The sequence below is a fragment of the Bos indicus x Bos taurus genome, chromosome 29, assembly GCF_003369695.1.
Source record: "Bos indicus x Bos taurus breed Angus x Brahman F1 hybrid chromosome 29, Bos_hybrid_MaternalHap_v2.0, whole genome shotgun sequence".
Lineage (NCBI taxonomy): Eukaryota > Metazoa > Chordata > Mammalia > Artiodactyla > Bovidae > Bos > Bos indicus x Bos taurus.
In genome coordinates this window covers 11,285,614-11,302,665 of record NC_040104.1, presented here as the reverse complement: position 1 = coordinate 11,302,665, position 17,052 = coordinate 11,285,614, and the positions used below count along the sequence as shown (strand labels likewise).

At 48.5% G+C, this 17,052-nt stretch overlaps 1 protein-coding gene across 1 annotated transcript in view; it reads right to left on the bottom strand.

Annotated features, from left to right (window-relative positions):
- Positions 1–3,338: 3,338 nt before the first annotated feature.
- Positions 3,339–17,052, bottom strand: part of DDB1 (damage specific DNA binding protein 1) — a 28,064-nt gene continuing 14,350 nt past the window's right edge. Inside the window, exons 13-27 of the mRNA XM_027532638.1 lie at positions 15,628–15,806; positions 15,367–15,530; positions 15,150–15,257; positions 14,790–14,997; positions 13,680–13,775; positions 13,462–13,573; positions 12,383–12,506; positions 11,894–12,058; positions 11,094–11,188; positions 7,121–7,291; positions 6,712–6,821; positions 6,286–6,455; positions 6,011–6,113; positions 4,711–4,834; positions 3,339–4,117 (exon numbers count right to left, since the gene is read on the bottom strand). Coding sequence (XP_027388439.1) covers positions 4,034–4,117; positions 4,711–4,834; positions 6,011–6,113; positions 6,286–6,455; positions 6,712–6,821; positions 7,121–7,291; positions 11,094–11,188; positions 11,894–12,058; positions 12,383–12,506; positions 13,462–13,573; positions 13,680–13,775; positions 14,790–14,997; positions 15,150–15,257; positions 15,367–15,530; positions 15,628–15,806 — 2,013 coding nt within the window. The 3' untranslated portion in view covers positions 3,339–4,033. The remainder of the gene's footprint in view (positions 4,118–4,710; positions 4,835–6,010; positions 6,114–6,285; positions 6,456–6,711; positions 6,822–7,120; positions 7,292–11,093; positions 11,189–11,893; positions 12,059–12,382; positions 12,507–13,461; positions 13,574–13,679; positions 13,776–14,789; positions 14,998–15,149; positions 15,258–15,366; positions 15,531–15,627; positions 15,807–17,052) is intronic.

Below are 17,052 nucleotides of genomic sequence, written 5' to 3'. Positions count from 1 at the left end.
ATCATCCGGCTGGGAGAAAGCGGAAAGGCTGACTGAATTCTACTTTCAGCTTTGGGCAGGAACCTCCCATCAGTCCAGCTTTTACTTAAACACTTGTGGGGATGAAGGTCTCACTACCTATCAGAAGGCAGCCCAATCCAATTTTGAGTAACTCCCATTTGTTGGGAAGTGTTTTTCCTTCCCAGCTAAATTACCCCTGTGCCTTTGGTTCTGCCTGTGCAGTAGCCTTTCCACTGGCGACCTCAGCCTGTCACTAAAGTCCTTAACATTGGTGGCCACAAGTGAACACGGTGCCAACAGTGGTCTGGATTCTTGCCTCCTCCCTTCCAGATGCTGTACTTCTATTAACACAGCCTGATATTGCTTGGCCTTTTTGACAACCCAATGATGCTGTAAGTTCCTTACATAAGATTCACAGTAAAGGAAAGCCTCCGGTGCTCTTTGTTGTCATGTCTTTTTGTTGTTATTGAACACAAGCTGCTAAGCCGATCTCCTTACCTGAACCTGTGTGGCTGAGTTTTTGCAGGTGTTCAATTTAGGGTGGTTACCTCACCCTGCTGGAGAAGGAAATGGCAACCCAGTCCAGTATTCCTGCCTGGGAAATCCCATGGACAGAGGATCCAGGCTACAGTCCACGGAGTCTCAGAAGACTTAGTGACTACATAAGCTCGTCGTGTTAGTTTGACCCATCTGAGCAACACGTTTTCAGCTAATAGGTTGCCAACATACTCTGTATTGGAAATGAATGCTACTTCCATACTTATGTCCATTCTGAGTCCTGAGGACCCTCAGGGTCTTAGGGCATCTTTTCTTTATGTTACACACCCAAAGGTGCCCTCCCCGCTCTGCCGTTCAGACTGCATTCCTCACTACCACTCACAATGTGCTTCGATGCCCAGTCGGTGGCCACATAGTCAGAAATCTAGCCCTGAAATCATTCTTTAAAAAATATTTATTTGGCTGCGCTGTGTCTTAGTTGTAGAGTGTGGGATCTAGTTCCCTGACCAGGGATGGAACCTGGGCTCCCTACCTTGGAGGTATGGAGTCTTAGCCACTGGACCACCAGGGGAATCCCATAGCCCTGAATTATTAAATAGGGATAAACAGAAAACTCTTCCTTCATTCGAGCCTGCAAAATCTATCACACCGCCGTCCTTATCATTCCTATCTAGACCACCATCGGTGTCAAATAGGTGCTCTGTCTTCCTGGATCTAGAAGCTACCCACAAATTCTCAACATATTTGCACAGGATAGGTTTTTTTTTTTTACATACCTATCACCCTTCATGCCATCTTCTCCCATGCTCCAGCACACCTCAGCTACCTCCTTTCTGAACTTGACTACTTTATGGAGTTCCGGCCCCTCCGTCTCACCCTGTAAGTCTGGCAGACTTGGGTCAGTGGGCAGCCACAATGACCGAGATGTAACTGTGTATAAAGAAAGTCCTTATCTATCCTCAACAGAAGCCCAGGAAATTTAAATCTGTAAATTCCTACTGGTGAATTTTGAAAGAAACTTTCTAAATAGCCCGACATTTCTTTCACTTCCTGTTTCTTTGACCTTATGGCATTCACCTTGCTCACCATACCAAGTTCACTTCTTCAGTTTGGTTTTCACTATTTTCTGTTTGTTTTGTGTTTTGGTTTGTGTGACCTCGAGGCTTCGAAAACTTTGGACCTGGAGAGCTGCTCACTTAAAATCATTCATCCTCAAGGATGAGTTTGGGCCCATATGGTTCCTCAGTATTTCCTCACCGGTTCTGTGGCTTGTGGCTGCTCAGTAACAAAAGGGACCCTCCACGGAGGGTGGAGGATTCAAGTTGTTGTTGGCTGTAGAAAGGAGGCCTCTGGCTTGTGACCCTTCCAAATGGTCATGTGATGAGTCAGTGTTTCTATTATTCTCCCAAAGGTCCGTTCGTGCAGAGGCCGGAGTGAGGCGAGCTCATCAGCGCCTACATGGAGAGGAGCCATTCCAGCTGGCTGCAGCAAAGCTCCAAAGGCAACCTTTCACCCCGGGAGAGGTGATTAATGGTTTTAAGAGGGGATGTGGGAGTGTGGCAGCAGGATGTCAGTTTCTAAAGGATTGCTGGAATTCAATCCGGAGTGAATATACCCGAGATTGTAGGAAACAAAAAGCTGCACGCTCTCTGGTTTCAAGTCAAGACTGAAGCCCCTGGTAAGTGACAACCTTCTCCTGAACATGGCAGGTCTCCGCAGCTGCAGGTCAAACCACTGAGAAGCACCAGAATAATAACCCTGCCACATTCTGTTTTTCTCCCATCTAGGATTAAATTTTTTAAATAATCACAATCTGGAGGCCTTTGCTTGCCTGCCTCATTAAAGCTGGTCTCTGGCATGGGGGCAGGCGTTTTCAATTCAAACCATGACTTGAAGAATTCAAATCACAGTGTTGAGTTTCAAGTTCAAACTGTGGTTTTTGAGAGATGATTATTTTTTCCCTTAAGACCCTTATCCTCCACCCTCAGAAACCCCAGGAGAGTAAGGGGAAAAGAACTGTAATGAAACTCAAGGAATGCCTCCAGGGAAGGAAACTTACTCCCAAAGACCCCCAAAGCAGAGATGCTTCTTTGCTCTTTTCCTTTTAACCTAGAATCTCCCAAAACCACAGTTTGAACTTGAAACCACAATTTTCCTGACACTGTATCAAAGGCTGGTCTTAAAGGAGCCAGCCAATATGCCTGGGATCAACCCTGCTCCACTGTTGGGACAGAGCAGCCTTTATTCCCACTGGATCACTGGTGGAAACGTGGGCCCAGACACTCTGACCCACTGAGTCGAAAGAAGACTGGCTCTGTTTGCTGAACAGAAGGGTGAACCCCAAATGTGCCCTACTCCTGTATTTTCAAACCTAAGGCACCAAAGGTTTACTCAATGAAACCAGAGGAAATAAAATCTGAATCCAAAGGGCATGTGGCAACAGGAAGCTGGGAGGAGTGTGAGGAGCAGTGCCTAGGGGGCTAGTTGGCTGAATGCTGCACATACAGCTGGCTGTAAAATGACGTCAGGAGAGGCAGCCCAAGCAGCATTACTAACAGAGGCCACTGGGAATAGAAGGATGACTGGAGTCAAAGGCAACCCAAGACAGCTGAATTTCAAAAACCTGACTCCCTTCATCCCTGGGATCCCACCAAGAGCGATCATATGACAAAGGAGAGGTACAGAGGACACTTCTCTACCTGAAAGGAATGTTCCAGCAGCCAGGACAAGGGGCCGCTGCAATGGCTGTGAAGGAGAGAATGGCAACTGCAGTACCCTGGGCACAGAGCGCCTGGGATGCTGGAGAGCCAAGCAGGAAAAGAAGAGCAGAAACAAATGCATCTTTCTTCTTAGACTCTACTTTATTTGGTAAAACTCAGAAACTAACCACCAATTCACGTCCCCCCACCTCCTTCCCTCTGAAGAAGGCAGTTCCCCAGAGACAAAAAGGCTGTGGCTTGGAAATCATCCACCATCTGCAGGTCTTACCCTCAGGCAGCCCATGGCCTGGTGGTCAGCCCTCCAGACCCAAAGCTCTCAGAGGCAACAGAAGAAAGCAAAGGAAGCTCTCACCTCAAAGACAACGAACCCCTCCCGCCCCACCTTCCCCCTACCCACAACCCTCCCCGACCCCAAACCTAAATAAAAAGATAGTGAGGACAATGCATGAGTGTGGGAGACACACACACACACACACACACACACACACACAGAGCTTCCTTTCATCCAAAGAGCTGCAAAACTGCTCCCTGGAAGGACAATTGGCTGTACCAATCCAGGCTTGGTGGCCCAAGGTGATGGCTGGAATCATGTGAGACTGGTAAAAATCCAGGGAGAAAACATTTCACCTTCAGCCCTTGCCCAGGTCTCCAGTGAACTGGTTTTCGTTCTACGAAATCCCCATTTCCACTCAGGTAGGCTGTGGCTTCTGGGGCTTAGGGACAGGCTTCCCATGGCCGAGAGACAGTGGCAGGGAGGAGGAGAGCAGGAGGGCAAAGCCTTCAGAGAGGGTCTGGGAAGGGATCCCTGCCCTTGGCTAATGGATCCGAGTTAACTCCTCCACCACCTTGATCAGGTCATCTGCAGTGGCCTCTCGCTTCATCCCGCTGCCATCGTCATACTGCAACGAGGAAAGGGGAGGAGGGGAGGCCGTGAGGGCTGAGAGCGGGCTCTCCCTCCCTGGGGAAGGGGACGCCCACAACGGTACGTGCGCCACACTGCCATGGCAGGAGCAAAGACTGATCATCAGAAGCCTGTGCTTCTCCTTGGGGGTCCAGGTGAGCAGGGTCTGCTGGCAGCAAAGCTGCCCAGAGGCTGCCACCCAGTATATACATCCATCTCCACCCGGCTGTTTGCCAGAGGCACCACCTCCAGTAGGCAATACCCCAAACTCCAGCACCATGGTAACTCCTCTTCCCTGCAGGATCCTGGCCCTGCCCCCTTTCCTAAGGATGTTCCAGGGATCCCAGACATGCCCGAAGGTGCCCTCGTTGCTAAAGTTACAGTGCCTGGTGCCTGGTGGGGGAACCCACGAGCCTCAGCCTTATCTCCTTGCCCTTGGACACTAGCTTTCCATGTGGGTAGAAGAAAACTTTAAAAAGGGCTCTTAGCACGTGGGAACCAAGGGAGGGGAGCCCTCCTGGCGTGCCTGGCCCTGCAATGGAGTTGAGTCACTGGCCCCGGGGCTGCACCCTGCACAGTGGCACAGCTTACCTGTAGGTTTGCCACAACTTCCTGCATCTTGGGCCGGCTGATATCCAGGAAACTCTCAATCAAGTCGCCATCGATGAAGCCGGTGGCTGGTTCTGTTTTTCGTTCAGTATGAAAGGATCTCCAAGTGGACAGATGAGTTAAGGAATGTGCTGATCATTTGGAAATAATAAATACCCTCTCCGAACTCATCCCCACCTCTGTGCACAAGACCACAGTCTGAAGCAATCATCAGGAGGAGAACAGAAAACAACAGGTTCAACTAAATATCACAGCTGTTTGGACAGTTTTGCAATTTCTAAGACCTATAAATCATTACCTAATCCAATGATCCTCTCAACTGGAATAATCATCAAAATAACCTTTTAAAAATTACAGGGATTTCCCCTGCAGCCCAGTGGTTAGGAGTCTGGGCTTTCAATGCCGAGGGCATGGGTTTGTTTAATCCCTGGTCAGGGAACTAAGATCCTGCAAGCCACACAGCAAGACCAAAAACAATTAAAAAATTAAAACAGAATACAGATGACTCTTAGTTCAGAGCATGGACATATACAGATTTTTTTTTTAACAAGTGCTCCATGTGAACTGGATGCTTGCCAGTTCACATGCTTGCTCTTTAAGTCTAGCCTTCACAGATTAATAAGCTGAGGCTCAGTGAAACAAGAGATGTGCCTAAAGTCCTGTGGGTTAGCAGAACACCAACACATCAGCCTACGTCCTCCCTCCTTGGCGAGAGCTGGTTTATCCTGCCTTACAACAGACTCTCAGCAGAATCCCCTCCAGAGCCCAAGGGCTCCTCGTCCCTCTCCCACAATGAACAAACTCCCAGTAGTACTGGGCCCCTCAGTGTCCAGGGGGCGGACCCTTGGGCTTCCGGAATTCACAGCTTCTTTGCTTTCCCCCTCCTTTTCCATTCGGCCTCTCTAGCGAGGGTCCCCAAACACCACTGCCCCGAACAACATCTCTGAAAGGATGTTCTAAGTTGTGATCTAAACTTAGGTCTGACGTGCAACGCCAAAAAGGTCAGAAGCAGACACAGGGCATGAACCTCAACGTACATTTTCAAGATGAACCAATAAAACTGGGAGATAAGTGCATGGGGGTTCATTATACTCATACGATTCTCTCCACTATTGTGTGCTTGAAATTTTCCATGAGAAGTTTTTACATAGCCTGTTCCCCACTGGAACCTAGTCAAGACATTTTCTAGAGGGACAAATTTCCAGAGGCCGCTCAGGGTAATGTGCTCTCTGCCTGGGCCAGGCCATGTTTTTGAGCAAGGGGGCACCTCTGGGAAGGATATAAGGAGTGCTCAATCTTGCCCACACTTTTGATGACTTTATTGAGTCGATTCTGCATGTCCAACAAGAGGTTGTACCAGCTCTCTGACAATGAGGTCACCAGGCCTAAGGAAGCAAAGGGAACCAAAAGCTACAGGGCGCTCCAGAGCCCACAGCGAGCACTGCCTGCCAAGGGGAGCCCAGGCAGGAGGACGGACGAGCTGGCCACCGACTCTCGAAACCCTGCTCTCCCCTGGCCCTGGGAAGGAGGCTGCACGCCTCACGGGGCCACCCTTACCAATCATGCCATTGACCGTGCCGAAGAGCACCGAGCCCTGCGTGGGCGTGGAAGTCTCGCCCAGGTTCTGCATAACCAGAGAGCCGTGGCAAAAGACGTTGACGAACTCGCCCAAGTGGAAGAGCCCAACCTCCTGGAGGTGTTGCCGCTCCTCATCCGTGGTGGCAGCGCTGCAAGGGGTGCGAGACACTCACAACCCAGGCCTCCTGTCCCCCAAGTTGGGGCCCCAAGGACCGCGTGCAGTGATGGACAGACTCCCTGGTGGGCCCACCCACTCCACAGAGGAGCTGGCCTGAAGAGGCTCATCCATCTCTGCAGCCTGATTCTCTCACAGATACCCTCTACCCCTGTGAAGAGGCGCATGCGAGCCTGTGAGGGCCCTGTGTCCTCACCTACCACAGGCTACTCCCACAGCTGGCCACTCACCTATCCTTCTGACACACAAACAAGTTAAAGGCATTTTCAGCCCCCAGGAAATTGTCATCATCCAAGATTTCCACAGCACTCATCCAGTTGGGGTTAAAGTCTCGAGCAATCTTAAAAAAGACAAAATACAAGAGGGGAAATACAATCAGCAGTTTGCAGGCAAGCCAGTGTTGAGACTTGGCCAAGTGCCTGCCCTGCCTGTGTTTAACAACCGCCCCTCTATAGAGTCTCCCCTTTGCCTGGCCAACACGGTCCTGAAACAGGGCCTACTCAGAGTTCAAGTTGGGGGTCTCTAAAAAGACTGAACGGATGCACAACGTGTGCTCCAGGGATGACGTTTCTGCCCACACTGGGCTTCATCACCCCTCACCGCCAGCTTAAGCAAGCCAACCGCCCACACCCCGGCTACCTCTTCGAAGTTGCCCTCCATGGGCTTGTAGGCCAGCAGGAGCACCGAGCGCATCAGGTCGCCCACCAGGATGAAGTCGCCCTTGGTCTTCAGGTAGAGCGCCATGATGTTGTTGTAGTGGTTGCACTCCGTGCGCAGCTCCTTCTCGGTCGTCCACTCATAAAGCCGCACCTGGAGAGGGGGGCAGTGCGTTTCTCTCAGCCCCAGGGGCCTTCCATCTGCTGCACCACTTACCCCAGTGCAGTGTGGGGTGTGAAATGGTTTGCTGTGGAACTCGCGTGAGCATTTGTAATTATTATACATTCATGAAAGATGAAAACAGAGTGAGCACATGAAACTTAATACTACAAAGTTTTCCTTTATATTAAAAAAAAGAATAACTCAGGATAAAGAAAAATACTAAGTAAATAGTAAAGCAAGTAACACTATAGAAATGACAAGAGATGGTTTTGTGACTGAAGTCTGGTAACTGTCTAAGAAATATCTCTAGAAGGAGAAGATCCATTTCCAATTTCCTGATCAGAAAGAAACAAGATCACCTCCCAACAAACTGCCCTTTCTGAACCCTTCTCAAAACACATACATCCCTGGCACCTTTTGATGTTCATCCAATGAGCAAAGAAAATAGAATAGAAAAGTCCAACAGAAACTCACTCTAAAGAACTAGTCTCTGGCCACCCCTCTACCCAAAGGGGAAAAAAATGCCCCTTTTTTCTTCACTGCAGTGTTTCTTCCATTATAACCATATCTCCAAAAGAACAAAGATGCTTTATGATCAACAGACAGATGAACAGATACTTGGCACAGCCCAGTCCCAGCAGATCCTTCAGGGTCCAGGCAGCCCCACCCACACCTCTGCACGTACAGACACTCCTGGGAAGAAGATATGAAGCCATGATTTCTCAAGATGTGTTCAAAGAACACTAGCCCCACAGGTGTGCACTCCAGGGCTCACTCGTAATAAGCACAATGGCTACCACAACTCCTGTTCTGGGTCAGGTGAGCCCAGAACACCACAGATTAGGAGAAGCCCAGTTGGACTGGGCTTCCAGACTTCCAAGAGTGAGGTGAAGAAGCGGTAAATGCAAGTAAACATTTTGAGTCTCATGAGCCCTTCCAGCAAATTATGAAACCTAAGGGTGGTAAGAGATTGTGGGAACCCTAACTTAGTAGCAAGTCAGACAGAAGTCTGAGTAACACTACTTGGGCTGGGGTTTGAATAAAGACAGTCTTGTGGGACCGAGCCCTTGAACCTGTGACATCTGACTCCAACTCTGGGTAGCTAAAGTCAGAATTCAAGTAAATTATAGGACCCCCCAGTTGGAAAACTGATTGTCATAGGGATAAAAACTCCTCACACATGGTGTCAGAAGTGTTGTGAGTAAAGATACAGTTTTCCCTTACTCTCCAAACCTGCCCTACTCACAATCTTCTCCATCAGTACACAGCAACACCATCTCTGTTACTCAGGCCAAAACACTTGACCCTTTATTCCCTTCTCACGACTCATCTTTAAGCCCTCATTCAATTCAGTTCAGTCGCTCAGTCGTTTCTGACTCTTTGCGACCCCATGAACTGCAGCACGCCAGGCCTCCCTGTCCATCACCATCTCCTGGAGTTCACTCAAACGCACGCCCATAGAGTCGATGATGCCATCCAGCCATCTCATCCTCTGTGGTCCCCTTCTCCTCCTGTCCCCAATCCCTCCCAGCATCAGAGTCTTTTCCAATGAATCAACTCTTCGCATGAGGTGGCCAAAGTACTGGAGTTTCAGCTTTAACATCATTTCTTTCAAAGAAATCCCAGGGCTGATCTCCTTCAGAATGGACTGGTTGGATCTCCTTGCAGTCCAAGGGACTCTCAAGAGTCTTCTCCAACACCACAGTTCAAAAGCATCAATTCTTTGGCGCTCAGCTTTCTTCACAGTCCAACTCTCGCATCCATACATGACCACAGGAAAAACCATAGCCTTGACTAGACGGACCTTTGTTGGCAGAGTAATGTCTCTGCTTTTGAATATGCTGTCTAGGTTGGTCTTAACTTTCCTTCCAAGGAGTAAGCGTCTTTTAATTTCATGGCTGCAATCACCATCTGCAGTGATTTTGGAGCCCAAAAAGAGTCTGACACTGTTTCCACTGTTTCCCCATCTATTTCCCATGAAGTGATGCATTAGAGCCCCTCAATACTAACATCTGCGGGATTTGACTACCCTTCAGCTCCTCTGTCAGCACACTGCTCCCAGCACCGTCCACTGCTCTCTGGATCATCACCAGAGCCTCTGAGCTGATCTCATTGCTTCTACCCATGGTCTTCTACCACCTTCTCCAAGATGCGCAGTGAGCTTTTCAAAATATAACTACAGGGACTTCGCTGGCGGTCCAGTGGTTAAGAATCCACTTTCCATATAGCAGAAACCAACACAATATTGTAAAGCAATTATCCTTCAATTAAAAATAAATAAATTTAAAAAGGAAAAGAATCCATCTTCCAATACAGAGGACATGAGTTCGATCCCTGGATGGGGAACTGAGATCCCACGTGCCGTAGGGCAACTAAACCCCACCACGCCACAACTAGAGAGCCCGCGCCTACAACAAAAATCCTGTGTGCCACAACTAAGACCGGACACAGCCTGATAAGTAAAGCAGCATATTTTATATATATCATACATATATATATATGTATACATATATAAAACTACAGTCACGTCATGCATTTGCTCGAACCCTCTAGAGGTTCCCATCCCCTCGGAGTAAAACCCTTAGTCCTTACAAACCCAAAACACACAGCCTATCTGGTTCCGCACGTGCTAGCTCCTGGCTGCCTCTCCGACTTATCTCCCAGCACCCAGCACTGCCTTCCCACACTGGGTGCAGGCTGGCCATGGACTCCTGGCACTTGTCTTCTTCCAGACCAAGGTATGGCTGGCTCCCTCCTTTCCCTCAGAAATCTGCCCCAAAGCCACTGTGCGAACCTTCCTAACCATACGACAAAACAGCGCCACCTCCATGCTCACGCTGGCACTCTGTCAGCTTCTTGTCCTGTTTTTATTTTTCACGAGGTGCTTCTCATCATACATACACATATATATTCTATTTGCTCACAGGCCCCAGGAGGCTAGCTCTTTGTCCATTTCATCTACTGCCTCATCCCAACTACCAAAACAGTGCTTAGTATACTTCAAGTGCTCAGTTAGTACTTCTTGAATGAATGTCAAGTTAAAGTATTTAAGGGGACGTCCCTGCTGGTCTAGTGGTTAAGGCTCTGTGCTTCCACTGCAAAGGTTGCAGGTTAGATACCTGGTCTAGGAATTAAGATCCCACATGCTGCAAAGCACAGCCAAAAAATAAATAAAGCTGCTTTTTCTTTGGAAAAACAAAAAAGAAGTATTTAAGCAATGCTTCTCTACTCTTGATCTTCTCAGAATCTTTCATATGCTACAATGCACTGAGAAGCTTCTAAGCAGAAGATACAGGATACAGCAAGTCCCAAATTTGTTTGACCGTGTATAATTTTTTTTGTTTTTTGGCAAGGGAGGAGGTGGGGTCATGCCAGAAGAAAAGTGAAGAATTTCACAGGCCTAGTATTTAAGGGGTTTACTCAGGATGAATGCAGTTTGGCTCATTCTGTCCCACACAGATAAAATATTCTCATGCCATGACACATTCTAAGTGCAGGGACCACAGTTCTTACACTCTTCTCAATTCCCACAGAACGATACGTACACAGGGCTTCACAGAACCAAATCTGGTGTTTGGTCCAACCCCAGCTCTCCATATTCCCAGCTCCATCCTCTCTACTCGCTACTCTGTTACCCTTAAAATTGTGACACACATGCAGTTCAGAAAATGCAAGGGAACCAGACTCTCTGGACAGAGGTGTGAGGCCTGAGGCCGAGACCAGAGGGAGAAAATGCATGGGAACCAGGATCTGTGGACGGAGGCCTGAGGCTGAGGCCAGAGGGAGGGCTCACCGTGCTGTTGATGCTGGCTAACAGCTTCCCGTTAAACTCTACCATGGAGTACACGGCCCCCTTCACCTCCTTTTCAGCAACAGTCTGTAGTTTTCCTGGGGGAGAAAAGATACCCTTCAGTCTCCTTCATGAGCCCACACTTTAATCAGAAGAATCCTGTGCTTCCCCCGCCAGCTCTAATTCCTGCCCCTCCAAACCCCTCATTTCAAAGCAGAGAATATAGAATCTGTAATATACTGGGGTTAACCACCTCTAGAAGTGTGGGCCACCCCATCACACGCAGTGATTCCAGACAGCACTCTGGTTCTGCCTCCCACCTGGGACTCTGGATCTCCCTTCAAGATGGAGACCAGACTCCACCTCAGCCATCTAACCTGAGATTTGGGGGCTAACAGCTAGTCTTCAGAGCCATCATGGGTAGGGGAGATAAGAAATGATACAGAAACGAACACCAAGTGCTGATGCTGGGAAGAGGGCCTAAAAGGCTGAGCAGCCAAGTGGAAAACACACCACAGAGTCCTACCAGAATTCCTAACTCTCATTCTGGTCGCCTCTCCCTTTCTCTTCCTTTCAAAGAGTGAAAAAGGAAGAAAAAAGGGCAGATTTTATTTGTGCCGTTGCTCACATACTCCAAAACTCATTCAGACCATCAACAGCTTAAGTGAGAAACATCTTGAATCTTGTGTCACTGCAATTAACCCAAGTTCTTCTGCATAACTGAGTCTAAAACCTAAAACTGTCTGTCTGCTTCCTTTCCCAGTTTTTAAATTTCTCAAAAGCCAAAGACTGTGTCCACTTACCATCTGAATACTGAAAGACCACAATACGACCCTGCTTGGGCTCTGCCTCTTCTGGGTACACCATGGCCGTGCCCACGATGAAGTACGTGTTGGGGTCTTTGCCCAACTTGCAGGAGACCAGGCTGAGGGCATACTCATTCTGCAGAAACTGGTGGGCATGAAGCACTAGAAGAAGAATAGTAGAGAGGTGACTGACTGACGACCCCCATGCATGGGTGCTTCTGCACTTCTGTGAGGTCCACAGCTCATCTTGGAGCACAGTACAGAAGGCATCTGTACTGTGTCTACTACTCCTGTCTCCTCGCCAGCCTATTCTGACATGAAGAGGCCCAGTACTCTGAACTCACAGCCAACTCTGAGGCCCCACCCTTTCTTCTCCTCCTAGGATAGTCTGCCAGTGTCTATCAAATTCTGGAATACAGCAGAGCCCAGAAGAGCCTAGCTTAGGGAGGATGTAGGTACAGCATGATAGAAAGAGCTCATTTGCACCTTCAAAGGTGTGCTGGTCAATGATAAGGAGGTTATGCACCTCCACCTCTTCTCCAAAGGAGGTCTCGTGAGGGGCTGTGCTGCTGGAGAACAGCTTGCTGGAGCTGACGCTGCTGGACAGGGCCTGGGAACAGAGAGAACACACATCACCCCTCTCAAAAGAACGGGTGCTGGGAGAGCAGTGTCAGCATCAGACAGGATCAGAGAACAGAGACAGAGTTTGAACGAGAAAAACTTGAGGCTGGCCGCCTGCACAGAGCCCAAGTGCAAAGGGCTTCAGAGAGGACACAGGGACTGAGGCTAAGGATCCAGACTCCATATGGAATTGACACAGCAGTCCAAAACACCGCCAGAATCTAAGTGCACTTAAGAGCACTAAAACAGTGATGCCAAGTCAATCAAGAAAGCTAACAAGAAACCCAGGCGACCTAATAACGTGACAGGCTTCCACCTCTCTCAATGGGAAGAGCAGGAAACCACTGCAAATAAAAATGAATACATAAAGACCTACTCTGGGTTAAGGGAAGAAGTCATACCATGGATGTCTACAAGCAAGAAAGGCAGAGAATACATGGAATAAAACGACCAGTTAACATCTCCACTGGGTCTGTGATGTGCGGCTCTAGACGGTCCATTATCATTTCGCAGATGATAAAACTGAAGCTGCCCAAGGTGACACAGCAAGCAACAAACCCTGGAGCCAGTTCTGTCAGACTCCAAGTCCCACGCTCTTACCTATGGTACGACACTGCTACCCCTACCCGACACAAAGTACCCAAAATGATAATAAGAGGAAAGGAATTATTCATCAGGCAAGGGTACCAAGTAGCAAAATCACGGAAGCCACACTTATTTAAAGTTCTTCTCAAGTCTCTACCGAGGCGGCCAAATCCAGCTCACTGCCTATTTGTTTAAGGTTTTACTGGAGCCCAGCTATGCCCACCTGTTGTCTACAGATGCCTTTGTAATGGCTGAGGCGAGTAGCTGTGACTGAGATCATGTGACCTGCAAAGTCTAAAGTATCTACTATCTGACCCTTTCTGAACAGTCTGCCGCTGCTCTCACACCACTGCCCTCACCTGGGTGCTGGCGCTGGGCCTCAGAGCAGTTGTGCCCCCACTCGTGTCCTGGACTTCAATGCGGCTGGAGAGGACCCCGAAGCACTGGGACACCTCCTGATAGCAGATCTTCCTACAGAACAAGCACCAAACAACAGGGTCCCTCAGGAAAAGGCTGAAGCGCTGCACACCAACCCCCAGGGCCCCGTCCCCTGCAGCTCCCCTACCCTGCCCCTCACCTGGGAGATTCATATAGGGGAACCGTCCGAATGTGCAACTTCTGGATCTCGTCGATGGTGCCAATCGTGAGAGTGCTGTTGTTGGCCAGTGCCAGGCTGGAAAGAAGGTTCTGGGTTTAGACTGAGTACACCCAAGGAAGAAAAAGGACTTCCTGGTGGCTCAAATGGTGAAGTGTCTGTCTACAATTCGGGAGACCTGGGTTCGATCCCTGGGTCAGGAAGATCCCCTGGAGAAGGAAATGGCAATCCATTCCAGTACTATTGCCTGGAAAATCCCATGGACAGAGAAGCCTGGTAGGCTACAGTCCATGGGGTCGCAAAGAGTCAGACACGACTGAGCGACTTCACTTAAGCTTACACTTAAGGAAGAAAAGGATTCTATGAGGCAACTCCATAAGAGGAAGAAAAACAAGGCAGAATTACACTAATTTACTACAGGGCAGTGATTATCAACTACAGCTCTCTGTTAAAAAACACCTGGAGACCAGTCCCATCCCTCAAGATTTATTTAATTGGTCTGGTTGGGTCTAGGCTGAGATTTTAACAGCTATCTGTTTAACACTAACATGTAGCATTCGGATATAGAACAGTGATTCTCGAACTATCAAACCACGCTGGCATCAAAACGACCTGCGGGGCTTGTGAAGCTAAGACCGCTGGGCCCGCCCCTGGAGTTTCTGATTTGGTGAGTCCATGGGCGAGGCCTGAGAATGTACATTTCTAACAGAGAGTTCCCACTTGGTGCCATGGCTGCAGTGAGGGAGCCACTTTGAGAATCCCTGCTCCAGGGGAACACATAATGAATGATCTCTGCCACAGGAACTCTGAAACTTGACCAATCACTTGAATTGCTTAAGAGGTTTTCTAAAAATACAGATTCACATCTGGGGCCCAACCCTAGATCTACCAAAGCAAACTCTAAGAAAGATTCAAAAACAATTCAGCACATTTAAAAGGCTTACGAGGTATTTCTACTGCAGGTCTGCAAATCTCTGTTCTACACATCTTATCTCAGCCAGTCACTGGCTTTGTCACTGGAAAAAGGCTGGAGGGGAAGGGTCATGACGCCTTCCGTCCTGGCTCTCACTGAAGACAGAAAAAGAGGCTCACCTGTCAGGATAGCCATCTGAATTGAGGGGACACATGTAGTTCACTTCCTTGAGGTTGACATTGGAGAAGACCAATTTGTGGTTGCTGCTGTAGATGACAGTGGGGCGGTCAGAGCAAGCAAAGACGTTGGTGGTTGAAAGAGAACGGAAAGTTCTCAATACCGTGGGCTGGGTGCCCAGAGTCACCTTCTTACGGTCACTCAACAGGCCTACAGAAAGAACAGCATCCAGAGAAAAACAGAAACAAAACAGGACAGTTGGACTGTGAAGGTTCAAAAGCTGCACCCTGAAGCTAAGAACTCTGCCGACTCCAATACCCCAGATTCTCCAAAGCGCCGCTCACCTGACATGCTAGTCTCACCTGTCTCGATGTTGAGCCCAAAGTAGAAGAGTGCTCCGTCTCCCAAGGCACAAAGGAGGTAGTGACTGCTCTCAAAGGTGGTCATCAGGATGGAACGGGGAATGATCTCTGTGAGAAAGAGGTACATTGAGCGCTTGTTCCAAATCCTGATTCTGATCCTAACTCAGGCCTTGAAAAGAAACACCCCTCCCCCCGCCCTCAAAAAAAAGAAACACACCTCCACCCAGCATCTCTTTGTGCAGTAGCTCAAAAGAGGGCAGCTTTGCAATTCGGGCTGAGATGTCTGTCCAGAGGCCGATGGCACAAAGAGGGGACATTCCATTGCTGTCTCCTAGAGGGGTAATGTCCAAGCAGGCCACTTCGTGTTCCATCTCTGTGTGGCTGAACAGAGAAGAATATGGCACAGAAAGGACTCCAGGGATCAAAGAAGTCCCAGAGAAGAGGGGAGGGCAGAAAGAGCAGAGACAGAAACACACACCTGATCTGCCGGAGCTCCTGAGGATGGATCTGCAGGTAGTAGAGGGCCCTCCCCACGGCAACTACTACCTGGCTACTGTTGCAGGAGGCCACGCTGATGTTCTTGCCCTGAGGCTCCTTCCACTCACTGACGAGTGCTTTGGGCTCTTGAGAGACCAGCCTCACAGATGCTGAAGTGATCTAGAGAAAAAAGAGCAATGTCTCCAAGCCCCTGCAGGGATCTATCTACACAGAGGTGAGAAGGTGGTAAATGCTGCCCTCACGGAACCCTAAGAATAAGGTATGAAGTCCTCCTCTGCTATATAGATTTTTTCAAGTTCCACAATGACCGATTACATAAAGATGTCATTTTTAACTGAAGCCTTGAAGAAGACTGGCTTCAAGCAGCTTACAGCTCATATACTACAGCCTGAAAAAGAGAAGGCGTGTCCTGTTTCACTCTGATTAAGGCTTGGGTATCACAAATGGCACCCTATGGAAAGGTATCAATGGAGTAGGACCCTGCAACTACCAGTCTAGTTGTTTTTCTCAACCCCAAAATCAGATCTCTAAAATATCCAATTTCTGGGAATTCCCTGGTGGTCCAGTGGTTAGGAGTCTGCATTTTCACTACCGAGGGCACAGGTTCAATCCCTGGTCAAGGAACGCAGATCCTGCAAGCTTGTAGCACGGCCAGAAGAATTTAAAATATGCAAGTTCTTTACTATGCATGAACCATTAAAATCACATAAAATTCTTTAGTAAATATCAGTATATCTTATTTATCAAAATTGAGTTTTTACTTAAAGAAAGACCCTTAGAATTATAAACACTATGCTGCTGCTGCTGCTAAGTCGCTTCAGTCGTGTCTGACTCTGTGCGACCCCAAAGACGGCAGCCCACCAGGCCCCGCTGTCCCTGGGATTCTCCAGGCAAGAACACTGGAGTGGGTTGCCATTTCCTTCTCCAATGCATGAAAGTGAAAAGTGAAAGTGAAGTCGCTCAGTCGTGTCCGACTCTTAGCGACCCCATGGACTGCAGTGCACCAGTCCTCTGTCCGTGGGATTTTCCAGGCAAGAGTACCGGAGTGGGGTGCCATTGCCTTCTCCGATAAACACTATGGGAGATGCAGAAAAATACCACAAGCTATTACTGATACTAATGAACTACAATGGGATTACATAATACTTCCTAGAGTTATTAGTCTTTCCATTTGGTAAAGAAGCCCATCATTAGTAATAACTGAGCTGGAATAAAATAGGAAATCAGCTTTTGAAGGGTCCGGTCCAATACAAATTACAAAACCAGTGCAGCAGCATAATTCTGAAAATTAAAAAAGAGGAAGGCCCTTGAATAATAAGATATGTGAGCTGGGGCCAGGATTCAGGTCCCAGTTAGAAAACACTGACAAAGCACTGAGTCAGTATCTGGGCACTTCCCACACTTG